This window comes from Rhinopithecus roxellana, chromosome 5 (genome assembly GCF_007565055.1).
Source record: "Rhinopithecus roxellana isolate Shanxi Qingling chromosome 5, ASM756505v1, whole genome shotgun sequence".
NCBI classification, from domain to species: Eukaryota; Metazoa; Chordata; class Mammalia; order Primates; family Cercopithecidae; genus Rhinopithecus; species Rhinopithecus roxellana.
The window spans coordinates 77,415,430-77,436,392 of NC_044553.1; the positions used below are offsets into that span (position 1 = coordinate 77,415,430).

Genomic DNA, 20,963 nt, shown 5'->3' on the forward strand with positions numbered 1-20,963 from the left:
GTTATTCCGATCTGGCTAACATGAATTAATGATGTCCTACCATTTTCGATGTTTGGAGATAATTTTCTACAGGAACTGGCAGTTCCTTGAACATCTATTAGACAGAACTTACCCATAAAATCATCCAGTACTTTTTGGGGAAGGAGTGGAATCTTTTACTATATTCACCATATCTGACTATTGGTTTACTCTATTTTTCTACTTCTTTTTGAGGGACAACTTAGGTAATTTCCATTTCTAAGCTTTCAAATGTATGTAAAAGTGGGCCAGCAAGGGCCGGTGCAGTGGCTTACACAGCACTTTGGAAGGCCAAGATGGGTGGATCACTTGAGGTCAGAGTTCCAGACCAGCCTGGCCAACGTGGCAAAACCCCATCTCTACCAAAAAAAAAAAATACAAAAATTAGCTAGGCATGGTGGGGCACACCTGTAATCCAAGCTACTCGGGAGGCTGAGGTGAGAGAATCACTTAAACCGGGAGGCAGAGGTTGCAATGAGCGGAGATTGCACCGTTCCACTCCAGCCTGGGCAACAGAGTAAGACTCCATCTCAAAAAAACACACAAAAGAATGTAAAAAGTAGTACACAGTATTTTTCCTCCCTTTAATTATGCCTTATTATTCTCAATATTGTGTCTTCTCCCCCTCCCCCAACACATTTGCCAATGGTTTATTTCCCCCTTTAAAAGAAAAAAAAAACAACTTTATTTTTTTTAGAGCAGTTTAAGGTTCACAGCAAACATGCACAGAAGTTACAGCTTCCATAAAACCCCGCCCCAACACACACACATAGCCTCCCTATCAACACCCCACACAGAGTGGTATATTCGATGAACCTACATTGACACACCATTGTTACCCGAAGTCTATAGTTTACATGAGGGTTCATATTTGATGTTGTACATTCTATGGGTCAGGACAAATGCATAATGATATGTATCTACCATTACAGTATCATACAAAATAGTTTAACCATCCCCCCACGCCCCCCCCACCCAAAAAAAAAAAAAACTGTGCTGTTGACTATTCGTCCCTCCCTCTTCACTAACCCCTGGCAATCACTGATCTTTTTTTTTTTTTTTTTTTAATACTTTAAGTTCTAGGATACATGTGCACAACGTGCAGGTTTGTTACATATGTATACATGTGGCATGTTGGTGTGCTGCACACATTAACTCGTCATTTACATTAGGTATATCTCCTAATGCTATCCCTCCCTGCTACCACCTCCCTACAATAGGCCTCGGTGTGTGATGTTCCCCTTCCTGTGTCCAAGTGATCTCACTGTTCAATTCCCACCTATTGAGTGAGAACATGCGGTATTTGGTTTTCTGTTCTTGTGATAGTTTGCTGAGAAAGATGGTTTCCAGCTGCATCCGTGTCCCTACAAAGGACATGAACTCATCCTTTTTTATGGCTGCATAGTATTCCATGGTGTATATGTGCAACATTTTCTTAATCCAGTCTGTCACTGATGGACATCTGGGTTGATTCCAAGTCTTTGCTATTGTGAATAGTGCCACAATAAACATACATGTGCATGTGTCTTTATAGCAGCATGACTTACAATCCTTTGGGTATATCCCCAGTAATGGGATGGCTGGGTCAAATGGTATTTCTAGTTCTAGATCCTTGAGGAATCGCCACACACCACTGATCTTTTCATTGTCTTCATAGTTTTGCCTTTTCCAGAGTGTCACATAGGTGGAATCATACAGTATACAGCCATTGCAGATTGGCTTATTTAATAATACGCATTTAAAGTCCCTCCACGGTTTTTCATGGTTTGACAGCTCATTTCATTAGCACAGAATAATACCACACTTCTGGATGTACCACAGTTTACTAATCCTTTCATCTACTGAAAGACAACTTGGTTGCTTCCAAGTTTTGGCAATTATGAATAAAGCTGCTATGAACATCCATGTGCAGGTTTTTGTGTGGACAGTCTTCAACTCATTAGGATAATTATAAAGAAGTGTTGATTGCTGAGTTACATAGTAAGAGTACATCTTGTCTTGTAAGAATCTGCCACACTGTCTTCCATTTTGTGGCTGTACCATTTTGCATTCCCACGAGAAATGAATGAGAGTTCCTACTGTTCCACATCCTAGTCCACATTTGGTACTCAGTATTTTGATTCTGGCCATTCTAATAGGTATGTACTGGTATCTCAATGTTGTTTTAATTTGCATTTCCCCTAGGACATGGAGCATCTTTTCATTTATTTATTTGCAATCTGTATAACTTCTTTGGTGAGTTGCCTGTTAAGCTCTTTGGCCCATTTTTTAATCAGACTGTTTCCTTACTGTTGAGTTTAAGAGTTCTTTGTATATTTCGGACAATAGTCCTTTGTTACATGTGTCTTTTGCAAATATTTTCTCCCAGTCTGTCACTTCTCTTCCAGAAAATTCATGTCAAAGATCTTTATCTTTTTTTGTTGTTGTTGCTCTCTAGTTCATTAATACATAATTTTATCTTAAATACCTTTTCTACTTTCTTTGGGTTTATTTTTCTAACTTCCTGTTTCAAAGACTTGGTCTTTGTTTTTTTTTGTTTTTTTTTTTTTTTTTTTTTTTTTTACCTCATTCTCGTTTCTATTTTTCTTTTTTTTTTGAGACAGAGTCTCACTCTGTTGCCCAGGCTAGAGTGCAATGGCACAATCTCAGCTCACCGCAACCTCCGCTTCCCGGATTTAAGCCATTCTCATGCCTCAGCTTCCACCTCCCGCATAGCTGGAATAACAGGCGTCCATCACCATGCCTGGCTACCTTTTGTGTTTTTAGTAAAGATGGGGTTTCACCACGTAGGCCAGGCTGGTCTCAAACTCCTGGCCTCATGTGAGCCGCCTGCCCTGGCCTCACAATGTGCTGGGATTACAGGTGTGAGCCATGGTGCACAGCCCAGTTTTTTACCTCATTTTCTTTTTCTAATAAAAACCCTTAAGACTAAATTTCAGCCACATCTCATATTTGTATTCTCATGATTTAATTCTAATTATTTTAATGTAAGAATAAACAGAGAGATAAAGCAAAAATTATACCCACAAAGCAAGAATAAAGTTATTAAAAGGAGTAAGATGGACACTGTTGAATAAACAATTCAATACGGCTATAAAGCAGAATGGATGCAGGAAGAAAAGCAAGATAAACTGAGGAATTTTCACAGAACAAAGTCAAAAACAAAGATGAATACAGTCACTGGCACTTGCCCAAAGGTTGGGGGTGGGGAGATGAATACAGAAGTTATTTTTTAGAAAGTTAGAAGACATGCTGGGTGCAATGATGCAAGCCTATAACCCCAGCACTTTGGGAGGTGGAGAAGGGTAGATCACCTGAGGTCAGGCGTTTGAGACCAGCCTGGCCAACATGGTAAAATCCCCTCACTACTGAAAATACAAACATTAGCCGGGCGTGGTGGTGGCCGCCTATAATCCCAGCTACTCAGGAGGCTAAGGCAGGAGGATCCCTTGAACTCACAAGGCAGAGGTTGCAGTGAGCCGAGATGGCACCACTTGCACACACTCCAGCCTGGATGACAGAGGCAAGACTCCATCTTAAAAAAAAAAAAAAAAGTTAGAAGACATGGAAAGAGATCCAGAAGTTTCAACATGGATCCAGGAATTCCAGAAAGCATCAAGAGAATGGAGAAAAGATATGCTAACAAGTAACAGCTAAGAATTTCCAAAACCAAAAATATGAATTGTCAGACTTAAAGGGCCCAACTGTTTATGTTTTCAAAATTCACATCCAGAAATATTACAGTAAGTTTCAGTATATTAAGAGTTTCTCTTATAGGACTCAAAGTTTGTCACATATGAAACAATTTATATTACAGGATATATTCTAGAGGAAAAACAGAGTATTTACAAAAAAAAATAGTGGTATGCAAAAAGCGAGTTAGCCAGAAAAGGGGAGGAGGGGTATTAAATACATAGATAGTAAAAACGCTTACAATCGAATAAAAAATTCAAATATCGACTGGGCACAGTGGCTCATGTCTGTAAGTCCAGCATTTTGGGAGGTCATGGTGAAAGGATTGCTTGGGTCCAGGAGTTTGAGACCAGCCTGGGCAACATGGTGAAACCCTATCTCTACAAAAAATACAAAAACTAGCTAGGTATGGTGGTGCGTGTCTGTGGTCCCAGCTACTGGGGTTGCTGAAATGGAAAGATTGCTTGAACCCAAGAGGTCAAGGCTGTAGTGAGCCATGATCTCACCACTGCACTCCAGCCTGGGTGACAAAGTGAGACCCTGTCTCAAAAAGAAAAGAAAAAAAAATCAAACATCAACTTATCAAGGTGATAAGGAAAAGGAAAGGACAAAGAAAAAATTTATGCTACAGTTTTTGTCTTATACAGAGGATGGATTAAAACTTCAAGTAAATATTATTATAAACTTTTATATAGTTTTAAGTATGCACGTACAAATTGTAAAAGTGACTAGAAAAACTGAAATAGAATACATATATAACTTTGAAATTATTCGAGAAAAAGGAAAATCTGATGAAGCCAACAGAATAAGCGAGCAGAAAACATAATAAATATAAAGTATAACTTAAAATGACAGTAATTTAAACATTAATTATAAAACATGAATGTTAATCTCGGCTATTAAAAGATAATAGTTTTTTCATTCAGATTCTTTTAAACATCACCTACATAGTACTTACAAAAGATACTCTTAAAACCAAATAACCCAGAAAGGTTGAATATTTAAAAAATGGAAAAGATACATCAGTCAAATGCTTTAAAAAAAAGTGTAGCAGTGCTAATAGCAGACAACACTAAATATAATGTGATAATCATTAAATGTGACAAAAAGATATTGCATATTGATTTTAAAGACACTGTTTAAAGACTGAATTAAATCTTTTACATACCAATAGCTTATCTACAGAAACTACAAGGAGAAACTGAAACATTCACATACTCAGAAGTTTCCCAGAAACCTCCTTTTAATTTTAAATTCACACTTACCACCTATTTTTTTTAGAGCAGTTTAAGGTTCCCAGAAAAACTGAGCAGAAGCTACACTTCCCATATTAAGTACAAAATTTAGTACATTAAGTACAATAGTACATAAATATTAAGTACAATATTGAATGGAAAAATATTTTCAGCAAAGTTGTAAGACAAAATTCAGAATGTCTTGGAGATACATTAACCTGAGAGAAACTTGGGTAAATCAGTGTTAATTCATTAGCATTTCAGAAGTAAACGATAAAAACTCTTTTGAAGGGGTGGCCTGCCCCTCCACACTTGTAGGTGTTTCTCGTTAGGTGGAACGAGAGACTTTAGAAAAGAAATAAGACACACAAAGTATAGAGAAAGAAAAGCGGGGCCTAGGGGACCGGCGCTCAGCTTACAGAGGACCCACGCCGGCCCCGGTCTCTGAGTTCCCTCAGTATTTATTGATAATTATGTTTCCCATCTTAAAGATAAGGGAGTGGCTGGACAATAGGATCGTTTTAGGGAGAAAATCAGCAGTAAGACATATAGATGAAGATCTCTGTGACATGAATAAGTTTAAAGGAAAATGCTGTGCCTTGAGATGCATATGCAAACATCTCCATAAACCTTTAAGCAGCATTGCTCCAGCAAGTCTCACCTTATTCCTAAAGGCGGTTTTCTCCTTGCTCAGTAAACAAAGCACACAATGGGTTTTACAATGGGAGATGTTCCATTGCCCAGGGACGGGCAGGATTTTTAACCAGCAAGCTGTCTTCAGGTACTTGTTTAACAAAGACACATCCTGCACAGCCCAATATCCATTAAGCCTTGAGTCACCACAGCACATTTCTCTTGCAAGGACAAGGTTGGGGGTAGGGTCACAGATTAACAGCATCTCAAATACAGAACCAAATGGAGTCTCTTATGTCTACTTCTTTCTATATAGACACAGTAACAGGCTGATCTCTCTTTCTTTTCCCCACACTCTTTCTCCTAATAGAGGTGTCATAAAATAAAAAAAACCTGAAAGTAAATGTTACCAAAATTAAGAAACACCACTGACGTCAAAAAATAATGGTCAGGGCTGGGCGCGGTGGCTCACACCTGTAATCCCAGCACTTTGGGAGGCTGAGGTGGGCAGATAACCTGAGGTTGGGAGTTCGAGACCAGCCTGACCAACATGGAGAAACCCCATTTCTAATAAAAATACAAAAATTAGCCAGACGTGGTGGAGGGCGCCTGTAATCCCAGCCACTTGGGAGGCTGAGGCAGGAGAATCACATAAACCCAGGAGGTAGAGGTTGCGGTGAGACGAGGTCACGGCATTGCACTTCAGCCTAGGCAACAAGAGCAAAATTCCATCTCAAAAAAAAAACAAAAGAAAACAACAAAAAAAATATGGTCAGAATACATAAAAAGAAACATCAAATTAGTTGAACACATTATCCTTCATGAACCATGGGAAAGCTTTATACAGTATGTGTTTGTTTTGTTTTGAGATGGAGTCTCGCTCGGTTGCCAGGCTGGAATGCAGTGGCGCGATTTCGGCTCACTGTAACCTCTGCCTCCTGGGTTCAGGCAATTCTCCTGCCTCAGCCTCCCAAGCAGCTGGGACTACAGGAATGCACCACCATGCCCAGGTAATTTTTGTATTTTTAGTAGACACAGGGTTTCACCATGTTGCCAGGATGGTCTCAATCTCTTGAACTTGTGATCCACCCGCCTCAGCCTCCCAAAGTGCTTGGATTACAAGCGTGAGCCACCACGCCCGGCCTACAGCATGTGTTTAAGACCTAAGTTTTGAAGTCCAACAAACCTGTGTTTGAGTGCTAACACCTTGTGTACAAACCATGATAAAAAATTGAAGCTTCCAACCTTAGTTTCCACATTAAATGGGGATAATAGTTTCTAGCCTCATAAAGCTATCAGGAGGATAAAATAAAATGCTTGATAGAGGGCTCAAAAATTGATAGTTATTATTGTCACTATTAAATTGTAATTTAATAGTAATAATAGATTATTTACAATGTAATTTAATAGATGCAAGGTGTATGAAATGGGGTATTATTTAATATGTTTTATAAAGTACTCTCTGAATTTGAAAATCAAATGAGAAATACTTTCCATTTATTTATATAATATATAGGTTCTCAGTTCCCAACAACTAGTTTTAATATTTTATTAAATTTAGAATTGATAATGAAATAAATATAAGTTGTCAACCTACCACCATTAACAAGTGTCCCAAATTTCCAATCTAAAGAGTAGAACAAGATTAAGAATGACATTAATACAGTCATTCTCCAGTCCAATTTCTTCTCTTTTAGAACTATAAAGATTTTCAGAAAGAATTTTTTAAAACCCAATGGAACAGAATCCTGCCCCAAAACCAGAGAACTAGTCCAAGGACCTGGTCTGGTGGCCCGAAAAGCCTAAGCAACTTTTCAATTTTGTTTCTACTGAATAAATGTTACTAATGTGCCTGACATAGGTTTTTCTTTTCTTTTTTTTTTTTTTTTTTGAGATGGAGTCTCGCTCTGTTGCCAGGCTGGAGTATAGCAGCGCGATCTCTGCTCACTACAACCTCTGCCTCCCAGGTTCAAGTGATTCTCCTGCTTCACCCTCCTGAGTAGCTGGAACTACAGGCACACACCACCACATCCAGCTAATTTTTGTATTTTTAGTAGAGACGGGTTTCAGCATGTTGGCCAGGGTGGTCTCAATCTCTTGACCTCATTATCCGCCCTCCTCAGACCCCCAAAGGCTGGGATTACAGGCGTGAACTACCACGCCCAGCTGAGCAAGAAATCTTTTTAAGTAATTAAAGGAGGATCTTATTCATGTACTCCAAGAATGTTATCAGGTGCTTTTTTTCTCTACCTGCTTTTAGTTCTTGGTACCCAAGAAGATATATGCAGAAGATACTGAAGCACCACCCCCAAACACACATACTCCCAAATAAAAAGAAATATTAAGCCTGGATTCCCTAACATTAAATTTACTGCAAACTTTACAAAAGGGGAATACAAGAAATTAAAGCAGTCACTAGTCGCACACGTTAATCAATTCCCTTACTTGACTCTTATAAATTCGGTTCAACAGGCTTTCTGTGTTATTTCTAAGCACAAAGCCAACAACATAGTTCCTTACCTTTCCATTAGCTTCTCTTTATCCCAATTGAAGTGGCTAAGGAGTATTCTTGTGATAGTTGCTGGATTCTAAAGAAGGAGGGGAAAAAAAGTCATTTTAAGGTAGTAACACTTCCATTGACATTTAGTGAACTCCTAGGTTGAAGTTAAATTTCCATAATACTCTACCCAAATTTCCATCCCTAGGGTATTTCTTTATTCCTCTAAGGAAATATATATTAATGATAAGATCAAGACTATTAAAACACAGTCTGCCACACTACTATGTCACGTTTCTTTAGGATTCAAAGTAAGCCAAAAAGAAATTAAACAGAAAGTAAGTTAGGCGCTGTCTTAATCGCAAAAAAAAAATAATTTCAACAAACCGCCACATCAGCACACTAAATGTAATCACGAAAATTTTTAAAAGAAAATTTCCAACACTCAGACACGATCGCATGCGCCTATAGTCCTAGCCACTTGGGAGGCTGAGGCAGGAGGATCTCAGGCCCCAGAGTTCAAGTCCAGCCTGGGCAACACAGTTAGACCCAGTCTCTTAAAAAAAAAAAAAAATCATTTAATACCTTATGCACTGAATAGTTCAAATGCGTTCAAATCACTTTTAAGTTAGAAGGATACTTCACAGATATTTAAGCAAAATTTAAAAATACTGCACCACATAGTAGTTTACAAGGTAAACTTTTAGGCTGCTATTTCAAGAAGGAAAAGTTACCACTATGAAATAAAACAACCAAAGTTTACTGCCTTATCATTCAATGCTGTCACAGATATACCCATTTCCCATAAAACTAGGGAGCTTACTATTTGTGTACAAATTTTAACTCAAAATGCAATGGGGCCTAAGAAATCAGCAAGGCCTGACTCAAAGATACGAGAGCTAGTTACAATAGCAGAAGGGGACCCAAACACGGGTCTGCTTATTTGTGTCTCATATATAATTTTACTACATCAAATAATCTTTCAAAAAAGATCTCTGTGGACTAAAACCACTTTACTTCACCACAGGCGGGCCATAGTTAGCTACAGATTTAAAGTAAACTAGTATAAAAATAGTGCCATGAAAGAAATGTATGTCAATTGTTTTCAACAGTACCATTTGTTACAGAAAAATTTACACACATGCATACTCCTCTCCAAAAGCCAAAGATACGGATACTCACTTACTCACCTTAGTACACTTTGCTAATCTATCTAGGTACTCCTTACTTCTTTGGATTCACACTCCCCTAAGAATCTATCTTTAACAGAGCACTGCAGATAGAAGCCACCCATCTATAAGTTAAGATGTGAAAAGAAATATTTTAACTGATCCTAAGTTATACATATATTTGTAGAGAACACAGAGACACTGTCATCTCCAGCTTTCTTAGAAATGTGATCTAAAACTTTTTTTTAAAAGAACTGAGTTCAGTAAGTTTTAACAAGAGGATTTGCCTACAAGTGAAATAAAGTCACTAATTAAGATTTAGCTATATGTAAAATAAGAGCAATAATCCATCAATCGAGAGACTTAAGTCTCCTGTCATTAACTAAAATTGCATGACTACAACTTTGTGGCATCCAGTACACTATATTTTCTACCACTAGATAGGGTGTTTGGGGTAAAATATTTCAGGAATTGTTAAGAGCCTCAACTTGCAAAAAGGGAAAAAAGAGAGGGGAGGGAGTATAACTTGATGTTGCTAGTGCCAAATATTGGTTCTATCCACAAGTTCCCAAATCTGTTATTGGTTTATCAAAAGTAACTATGGTAAGTTTTGTTAAAACAGATTCCTAGTTTCCACCACCATACTTTTATTTAATACGGTTAGGGCAAAGGCTCCCTAAATGTGCTCAATGCCATGTGAGGCATGACAGGTAGGAGACACAAACTATAATTCCATGCTTCCGGCTAGGGGAATAAAGAAGGCCCCTGGGAGCTGAAGAATATGGGTGAAATCACTGATGATAAGAGACAGAAAAGTAGATCCCTAAGTCTGTGGGCCCAGCTGCAAGCTATCTATATATACGCGGAACAGATCCAAAGAAGTGTAAGGTAGGCTTTCACAATAGAACTAGGATATAAATCACTGCTCAAATGCTAGATCAACCAAAGTGGGAATGGGAGGGGCAAATGCAAACAACATGGCAAAGACTTTGAAAACTGAACCGATAATGGAACCACTGCCTATATAAGATAAGAAAGAATTTGCAGGTATAAACTACGTTGATTTGTCTACTAAAACAAACAAATCTTCAACTTTCTCTACAGCATTTCAACAGGACTCAGAATCTCACAATATTCAAAATATCTGGGATAGAATATAAACTACCAAACACAGCAAATACAAAAACAAAAAACTGACCAATTCTTAAAGCAGAAGGTAATCAACAGATGCTGACTTCTATCTAGATGACCCATATATCACAATTATCAGAGACTTTTAAAGCAGTTACTTTATTTTTATTTTTTATTTTTCGAGATGGAGTTTTGCTCTTGTTGACCAGGCTGGAGCGCAATGGCACAATCCTGGCTCCCACAACCTCCGCCTCCCGGGTTCAAGCAGTTCTCCTGCCTCAGCCTCCCAAGTAGCTGGAATTACAGGCATGTGCCACCACTCCTGGCTAAATTTTTTGTATTTTTAGTAGAGATAGGGTTTCTCCATGTTGGTCAGGCTGGTCTTGAACTCCTGACCTCAGGTGATCTGCCCGCCTCGGCCTCCCAAAGTGCTGGGATTACAGACCAGCAGTTATTAAAACCATGATCCATTAGGTAAAAGATGAACACCTTAAAACAAATATGAAATTATCTTTTCTGTTGTTTTTTTGATGGAGTCTTGTTCTGTCTCAGGCTGGAATGCAGTGGTGCGCGCTGCACCCTCCGCCTCCTCGGTTCAAGCAATTCTCCTCCCTCAGCCTCCCTAGTGGCCAGGATTACAGGTGCATACCACCACGCCTAGCTAATTACTTTTTTATTTTTAGTAGAGGGTGAAACCCCCTCTACTGGTCTCAAACTCCTGACCTCAAATGATCCACCCACCTTGGCCTCCCAAAGTGCTGGAATTACAAGCATGAGCCATTGTGCCTGGCCAAAATTCTTTTTTTTTTTTTTTTTTTGAGACAAGGTCTTGCTTTGTTGTCCAGGATGGAGTGCACTGGTGCAATCTCAGCTCACTGCAGCCTCAACCTCTTGGTTCAGGTGATTCTACCAACTCAGCCTCCTGAGCAGGTGAACTACAGGCAAGCGCCACCATGCCCAGCTAGTATTTTGTCTTTTAGTAGACAGGGTTTTGCTATGTTGCCCAAGCTGGTCTCGAACTCCCAGACTCAAATGATCCTTCCACCTTGGCCTCCCAAAGTGCTGGGATTACAGGTATAAGCCACAAAGCCCGGTCTGAAATTCTCAAAAACGAAAGAGTTTACCATTTTTTTAAAAAATGGAAATTTCAGAACTCACTGGACTGGCTCACTATCAGAAAGAAGATGACAGAAGAGTCAGTGAACTTGAAGACATGGCAACAGAAATTATCCAATCTTAACAAAAGAGAGAAGAAATATTTTTTAAAAAATGAACAATCTCTCAAGGCCTATAGGATATCAAAAGGTATCAAGCTAGAATTCCATATTCACTAAAAGTATAGTTCACAAATGAAGACAAAGACATTATCAGACAAAAAAGCCAAAAACAGGTTAGGTGCAGTGGCTCACGCCTCTAATTTCAGTGCTTTGGGACACTGAGGCAGGAGGATCACTTGAGCCCAGGAGTTTGAGACCAGCCTGAGCAACATGGTAAGATCCTGTCTCTACAAAAACTACAAAAAATTAGCTGGGTGTGGTGGCATACGCCTGTAGTCCCACTAGCTGAGGAGGCTGAGGCGGGAGGATCATTTGAACCTGGGAGGTTGAGGCTGCAATGAGCTGTGATCACACCACTGCACTCCAGCCTGAGCAACAAGGCAAGACTCTGTCTTAGAGACAGACAGAGAGACACAGAGATGAGAGAGACACAGAGACGAGAGAGAGAGAGAGAGAGAGAGAGAGAGAGAGAGAGAGAGAGAGAGAGAGAGAGATTGAAACCTGCTCTAAAAGAAAAGTTGTAAGAAATTCTTTGGGTGGAAGGGAAATGATATGGGTGTAAGCAGAATATTTAAAAATTTTCAAATAATCCAAAAGGCAGAAGAGGAGGAACAAAGAGAAAAGTAATTTTCAAAGGCCTAAATCTAACCATGTAAATAATTACATCAAGTGTAAATGTTCAAAACAAACCATTTAAAAGGCAGGGCAACCACTCAGATTTTTTTTTAAAAAAGGGCAAAACTATATGCTGTCCATAACAGCTCAGTTTTCAATGTAAGGATTGATATATACAGATTAAAAGTAAAAAGATGGGAAAAGACGTATCATGCAAACACTAATCACATGAAGGCTACAGTGGCTATATTTCTATCAGGCAAAGCAAACTCCAGAACAAGGAAAATTAGCAGTAATAACTTCAAAATAAAGGAAAAAGTAATAGAAATCAAATAGATGATTCCACAATTATACTTAAGAGATTTCAACACTCCTCTCTCAGTAATCCACTGAATACTATGTAGACAGCCTACTTTCAAATTAAACCATCTTTTGTTAAATCCAAGCTTGAAAGAGGAAATCTCAAAGAAAATTAGAAAATATGTCAAACTAGACAAAAATGAAAATACAATATATCAAAGTTGTGGGACATAACAGTGTTTAGAAGAAAATTTATCACATTAAATGCTTATATAAGAAAATCAGAAAGATCTCAAACACTTCAGGAAGAAAAAGAAAAACACAAAGTAAGCAGAAGAAAGGGAATAAAGAGAAGTCAATGAAAAAAAAAAAACCCACAACGAGAAACAAAACCAAAAGCTAGTACTAAAGATCAATGAAACTAATAAAACTCTACCTAGGATGATAAGCAAATACTACAAACTCTTTGCCCATTAAATTCATCAATTCAATAAAACAGGCCAACTTCTCAAAGACACAAACTACTAAACCTCACTAAACAAGAGGTAACACAAATGCTCCTATTACTGATTAAGCAAACTGAATATGTAATTAACTCTCTTTAACAAAGAAAACTCATGGACTAAAAATGGTAGCACTGGTAAATTCCACTAATCATTCAAGGAAGAAAAAACAAACTCTATACAACTCTTTCAAAAACCAGAAGAGGGACCACTTCCCAATTCCTATAAGATCACACTGATATCAAAATCCAAAAGAGACATTTCAAGAAAATTACTGTATGAAAAAAGATGTAAAAATCCTCAGCAAACTATTAGGAAATGCAATCTAGCAATATATAAAAAGGATAATTACACTACAACCAAGTGGGGTTCATCCCAGGATTGCAGGGATAATTTTAAACATTCAAACTTCAGTTTAATTACCACACTAAAAGCCTAATGAAGAAAAGTCATAGGACAGCATATAAAGCATTTGACAAAATTCAACATCCACTATCATAAAAATCTCTCAGCAAACTAGGAATAGAAGAGGCACTTCTAGGCCAGGTGCCGAGTCACCCTTAGTCAACTCTGTACTGGAGTCTTACAAATACAATATGGCAAGAAGAAATAAAAGAAATAAGAAAGGAAAAAAGCTGTTTCTAGTCAGATAAGTATGTATGTGGCTATGCAGAAAATCCCATTAATGTACAAAAAATTCCTAGAAGAAATGAGTTTAGCAAAGTCCAAGGCCAATATAAAAAGATTAGCTGGGCCAGGCACGGTGGTTCATGCCTGTAATCCTAGCACTTAGAGAGGACAAGGTGTGTGGATCACCTGAGCTCAGGAGTTCAAGACCAGCCTGGCCAACATGATGAAACTGCATTTCTTCTAAAAATACAAATAATTAGCTGGGCGTGGTGGTGGACGCCTGTAATCCCAGCTACTCGGGAGGCTGAGGCAGGAGAATCACTTGAACCCAGGAGGCGGAGGTTACAGTGAGCCGAGGTGGCGCCAGTGCACTCCAGCCTGGGCAACAAGAGCGAAACTCCATCTCAAAAAAAAAAAGAAAGAAAGAAAAGATCAGCTATATTTTTACATACTAGCAATGAATAACTGAAGATCAAAAAAATTCAAAGTGCCACTTACAACAGCACCAAAACCTCAAATACGTAGGTATAAATTTAGTGTGTGAAGAACGTGTACACTGAAAACTGCAAAATACTGATGAAAGAAATTTTAGTAAGACTTAAATAATGGAGAGACATGTCATCCGATTGGAAAACAACATAGTTAAAATGTTAAGTCTTCCCAAACTGACCTATAGATTCTACTCAATGCCAATCAAACTCCAAATATTTTTTGATAAATATCAAAGTGATTCTAAATTTTATATGGAATACCAAGGAAACTAGAATAGCCAAATTTGAAAATTTTGAAAAATTGTAAAACGGAACACCTGATTTCAAAACATAACTATGAGGTTACAGTATTGGCAAAAAGATATACAGATCAAAAGAATGGAATGGAGACCCATATAAATAGAGCAAAACTGATCTTTTACAAAAGTGATAAAACAATTCAACAGAGAAAAGGTCTTTTTTTTTTTTTTTTTTTTTTGAGTTGGAGTCTCACTCTGTCAGCCAGGTTGGAGTGCAGTGGCGCGAACTCGGCTCACTGCAAGCTCTGCCTCCCGGGTTCACATCATTCTGCTGCCTCAGCCTCCCTAGTAGCTGGAACTACCACACCCGGCTAATTTTTTTTTTTTCCTTTGAGACAAAGTCTTGCTCTGTAGCCCAGGCTGGAGTGTAGGGACGCAATTTCGGCTCACTGTAAGCTCCGCCTCCCGGGTTCATGCCATTCTCCTGCCTCAGCCTCTGGAGTAGCTGGGACCACAGGCGCCGGCCATCACGTCCAGCTAATTTTTTTTATTTTTTCTAGTAGAGATGGGGTTTCACCATGTTAGCCAGGATGGTCTCGATCTCCTGACCTCGTGATCTGTCCCCATCAGCCTCCCAAAGTGCTGGGTAGTACTGGAATAATTAAGATGTACATACTTTTAAAATGTACTTTAGCTCACATTTAATACAAAATTATTAACGGATCAGACCCAAATGTAAATCAGACTATAAAACAGAGAAAATGTTTGTGACCTTGAGTTACACAAATAGTTCATACATACATCAAAAGCACAATCCCTAAGAGAAAACGGATACACTGAAATCCATCAAAAGTAAAAGATACTGTTAAGAGAATACAAGATATACCACAGACTAGAAGGTATCTGCAAATTACATTTCTGATGAAAAATTTGTACCTAGAATAATTTTTTAAAAATCTAAAAACCTAACAATAAGAAAATAAAAGCCCATTTTAAAAGTGGATTTACGATTCCATTTAAATGACACAGTGGAAAAAGCAAAATTACAGGGCTCAGGCCAGAAGAGGTGGGAGATTCCTGTAGTCCCATCTACTCGGGAGGCTGAGGCAGGAGGATCACTTGAGCTAAGGAGTTCAAAGATGTAGTGTGCTAGGATCCCATCTGTGAAAAGTCACTGCGCTCTAGCCTGAACAACATAGTGAGGCCTCATCTCTCTTTAAAAAAAAAAAAAAAAAAAAAGGTGGGGCTGGGGTGGGGGATTGGTGTCACACCTGTAATCCCAACACTTTGGGAGGCCAAGGCAGGAGGACTGCTTGAGCTGAAGAGTTTCAGACTAGCCTGGGCAACAAAGCAAGACCTCTACTAAAATTTTTTTTAAATGATCCAGGCATGATGACCCAGCTACTCTAGAGACTGAGGTGAACAGGATCCCTTGAGCCCAGGAGCACAAGGCTGTAGTGACCTATGATCGCATCACTGCATTTCAGCCTGGGCGAAAGACCCTGTCTTAAATGAATGAGTGAAAATAAATAGAAATAAGTAAGGATAGGATACAAATCCAGAGCTGCCAAGTATTAAGGGTTGGGGAGGGTCTGACTAAACAATGGGGTAGAAAGAAATCTGAGGGGTGATGGTGAGGGAAAACTGTTCTGTACATTAACTATTGTGGTGCTTATACAACTTGAGGCATTTATCAAAACTCAGAGAACTGTATGCTCCAGTGTAAATTCTATTGTATGAAAGTTAAAACATAAAGTATTCAACTATAAAAGTAATCTAGCCTGCATTGGAGCACCTGTAGTGAAGTTCTTTTAAAAAGAACAACGTGGGCCAGGGGTGGTAGCTCATACCTGTAATCCCAGCACTTTGGGAGGCCAAGGCAGGTGATCACTTGAAGGCTGACCAACATGATGAAACCTTGTCTCTACTAAAAATACAAACATTAGCCGGGAGTGGGGATCCACGCCTGTGGTCCCAGCCACTTGGGAGGTTGAGGCATGAGAATCACCTGAACCTGGGAAGCGGAGGTTGCAGTGAGCTGAGATCAGGCCACTGCACTCCAACCTGGGCGACAGAGCAAGACTCAGTCTCAAAAAAAAAAAAAAAGAGCAGGGAGTGGGGAGGCCAAGCACAGTGGCTCACATCTGTAATCCCAGCACTTTGGGAGGCCGAGGCGGGTGGATCACCTAAAGTCAGAAGTTTGAGACCAGCCTGACCAATATGGTGAAACCTCATCTCTACTAAAAATACAAAAATTAGCCAGGTATGGCGGCGTGTGCCTGTAGTCCCAGCTACTCGGGAGGCTGAGACAGCAGAATTCCTTGAACCCGGGATGCCGAGGTTGCAGTTAGCCAAGATCGCACCACTACACTCCAGCCTGGGAGACAGAGACTCCGTCTCAAAAAAAAAAAAAAAAAAAAAGAACAATGAAAGTAAAAGGGAATGCTGAACAGGAGAACACAGATTTGAAATTACTTAGTGCCAAGCACAATGCCAGATACTTTAGATATGGTTCATTTAATCCTCACATCAATATTTTATGCAAGTTAGATATGAGTTACATTTTACAGATGAGGTTACAGAGGTTAAGTGTCTTGGTCCAAGATAAAATAGGTTAGTAGGATTTGAATATATGGAAAGATTATTTTTTAATTTGTGATTATAGCACCACTCACTGCAAGGACTTGTCAAAGGAGAGAAATTCACTTCGGTGTGCCACCAAAACTGATAGTTTAGTGAAAAGCCAATTCAAGTTCTTGGCTGAAATAAAGAACTCTTCATCCTTTTTAGAGGATATAAACAAACCAAACAGCAGTTTGGGTAAAATCACTATAATCAGAAAACTAGTACTATTACTAGCAGCAGTACATTTTAACTTTTAGGACAATAAAACAATCTAAAACCTTATATCTTGTCTAGTTATAACTCTAAATCAGTACCACCTACCCTGTCCATTCTGGTTACATATAAGAATCTCCTGAGGAACTTTACAAATAACATTAATTGGGCTTTGCCCCCAGCAATTCTGATTCAACTGTCAGGGGTAGAATATGAGTATATATATTTTCATCCAACATTTTTATCTTAAGGTCCCCAGATGATCCTAACATGCAGCCAGAACTGGGAACTACTGCTCTAAACAATTTCCCGCTACAGAAGCTATAAAAAAGTACATCTGTAGATGAATGTGGCAGTATAGTATTTTAGTAATCTGAAGAAAATAACATTCCAGGCTCAGAGCAGCTGTATTTACTTTGAAGTTTTGCATTTTGAAAAAGTTGATTAGTAAGTCTGATTATGTCAACTGTCCCAGCTAAAGCTTTAACATCAATTGCACCATCATCCCCTATCCTTTGATCAAGTGGTTTTCAAATTTTAGTAGCACATAAGAATCAATTTTAGTAGCACACAAGAAGCTCTTGTTATTTATTTATTTATTTATTTTTATTTAAAGACAGGATCTTGCTGTGTTGCCCAGGCTGATCTCAAATTCCTGGGCTCAAGCAATCCTCCAGCTTCAGCCTCCCAAAGCACTGGGATTATAGAATGAGCCACTATGCACAGCCATCTAGGAAGCTTTTAAACAAGCCACACACTCCAGGCCAAATATATCAGAATATGGGAGGAGTGAGGACAAAGGCTGAGGGGGAGACCTGGGCATTACCATTTTCAAAAACTCCCAAGAGATTCCAATAAGCAGTCAAGGTGGAGAACCACAATCTGGATGCACACATGTGTGCAAACAGGACCACATTCAAGAGTGTGACAAACTCTCCAGGTAGAATCACAACCAAAGGCAGGCATGGTGGCTCACGCCTGTAATCCCAGCACTTTGGGAGGCCAAGGCAAGTGGATCACTTGAGGTCAGAGTTTGAGACCAGCCTGGCCAACATGGCAAAACCCCATCTCTACCACAAATATGCAAATATTAGCCAGGCATGGTGGTGTGCGCCTGTAGTCCCAGCTACTTGGGAGGCTAAGGCAAGAGAAACACTTGAACCCAGGAGGCAGAGGTTGCAGTGTGCTGACATCATGCCACTGCACTCCAGCCTGGGTGACAGAGCAAGACTTCATTTCAAAAAATACATACATACGTACATACATACATACATACATACAGAATCACAACCAAATTGCTGAATGACATTCCTATATTTAGCAGAGTGGGAGGCAACTACTTTTCCAAAAATCTCAAGAGACAACCTTCTTATTTTAGGATAAAGCCAAGTTAAAAAAAAAAAAAACTTTTTTTATTCCAGTTTACATACACAGAACACCTCCAAAACCCACCTTTTTATTATTTCAGAATTTGATCTGAAAGAGAATTAAATAGGTTAGAGGTACCACCTTAAAACTCAGTTTTAAGATTTTACTACAGAAGCATGGGCTCATGTTTTCATAAAATCTACAAGTTCCTCAAATGAGCTGCTTATGGGTCCAAAATTTAAACATTATTTTTTAATACTTTTTAAACAATATTAGAAACTCAAAAGGCACAAAGTATAAAAACATCTGTATTCTAAGGAATATTTATAAACTCTACAACAAAAATAAGCAAGCATACCCACCCATAAAAGAAAATAATCCAACAAAAATGGACAGCGCATCAATTTGCATATTACAATTGGTTGAAAAACACGAAAATATCCAATTTCCTTAATACAATGAATGCTTTAAATCTTCCACAATGACTAAATTCTTAAAAACTGATAGTATCGGCTGGGCACGGTGGCTCACACCTGTAATACCAGTACTTTGGAAGGCCAAGAAGGGCGGATCATGAGGTCAGGAGTTCAAGACCAGCCTGGCCAATATGGTGAAACCCCATCTCTACTAAAAACACAAAAATGACCCAGCATGGTGGCGTGAGGCTGTAATCCCAGCTACTCGGGAGGCTGAGGAAGGAGAACTACTTGAATTAGGGAGGTGGAAGGTGCAGTGAGCAAAGATCATGCCATTGCACTCCAGCTCTGGACAACAGAGCAAGACCCCGTCTCAGGGTAAAAAAAAAAAAAAAAAAAAAAAAAAAAAGACATTATCCAGTGACAAAGGTAAGAGAAATAGGTCATAATTTGTTGGTGAGATGGCAAATCTGGTCAAACCTTTTCTGAGGGTAGTTTGGCAGAAGATCAAAATTTTAAACGCCCATGAACCAGGACCTAGAAATACCCATCCTAGGAACCTACTCAACAGAAATACCAAATATAGAAGTATAAGAATTTTCACATTCACATTATTTGGGAAAGCATTTTCCCATTTATACATTTTTTCAAGAGAAGACTGCCTATAAATTATGCTATATTCATACTTGAAATATTATGCAGCCATTAAAAAATTAAACTGAGCTGTATGCACTGCCATGGAAGGTTATTCATGAGATGCCACTGAGTGGAAAAAAAAACAAGCCACTGAGTAGTGCACAATATTCCATTTTTGTGTTAAAAAAGTAAATTTCTATGATATAGTAATATTCAAATAGAAAGTTCATATAAATAGAAATTTAAACTATTACCTTTATTTATGATAACTATAAACACTATAGGCTTTGCTACTCAAAGTGTGGTTCACAAAATTACAATCACCTGAGTTTGTTAGAAATGTAGAATCCTAGGTCCCAACCACCATCTACTGAATCTTCACTTCAAACAGACCCCTCAAGTGTTCGAGAGATGATCTGTATGCATGTTAAAGTTTGAGGAGCACTGATATAAGCTACAGAAAGTAATGCTCTTGAGAGTTGGTTAAATTGCAACTGTAAATGGTTTCATTTCCAAATTCTCCTCAGATATGATTAAAAACTTGATGCCTTCTAAGAAATTATCATGTGTAATTCAGGTATAGTTTTTCTTCCCTTTAAAGGTATAGGTTTCTTGAGGGCTTTATATTTAGAGTCACTAAAAGGGTCAATATAATTAATGCTTACTCAATGACATCATAGAATAACTTCTTTATATATCTGAAGTTCAAGACAGAGGCAGGAAGCAGAGACATTCTAGGCAGACAGGGGCAGGTCCCCAGTGACACCCCAACTTCGAACCAAAAAGCCTGAAACCCATGGCCCAAAGTGAGAACTTCTGTCTGCTGATTCTCTCCCAATTGGTTCTTTCCGAATAATGTCTTTCTACCAATCAAATGTTGCCTTTTCCAAAACTACTGATGGCCACCCCACCCCTCATCCTGTGCAGATAAAGACGAAGGAGAGAAGCGGCTTGACTGGAGAGAGTCCCTGGATTTCAGGAAAGATTACCTACCCATCCCGTCCCCTCTCTAGCTCCCCTCTCTGCTGAGAGCCATTTTCATCACTAAAGAAAATTCTCCACCTCCACCACCCTTCAAACGTCTGGCAGGACCTCATTCTTCTTGGACACCAGACAAGAGCTTGGGACCCACCAAGTGCAGGTACCCAAAAAAGGCTGTCTGGCTGGGCACAGTGAATCACGCCTGTAATCCCAGCACTTTGGGAGGCCGAGGCAGGCAGATTAACCTGAGGTCAGGAGTCCAGTCTGGTCAACATGACAAAACCCCATCTCTA

General features: G+C 39.0%; 2 protein-coding genes across 3 annotated transcripts in view; both read right to left on the minus strand.

The window, feature by feature from the left end:
- The window catches only part of BBS4 (Bardet-Biedl syndrome 4), a 393,503-nt gene that overhangs the window by 140,042 nt on the left and 232,498 nt on the right, over positions 1–20,963 (minus strand). The gene's annotated exons all lie outside the window — the stretch shown is intronic.
- ARIH1 (ariadne RBR E3 ubiquitin protein ligase 1) overlaps positions 1–20,963 on the minus strand; it is a 110,251-nt gene that overhangs the window by 56,861 nt on the left and 32,427 nt on the right. The window contains 1 exon segment of the mRNA XM_010385300.2: positions 8,100–8,167. Coding sequence (XP_010383602.2) covers positions 8,100–8,167 — 68 coding nt within the window.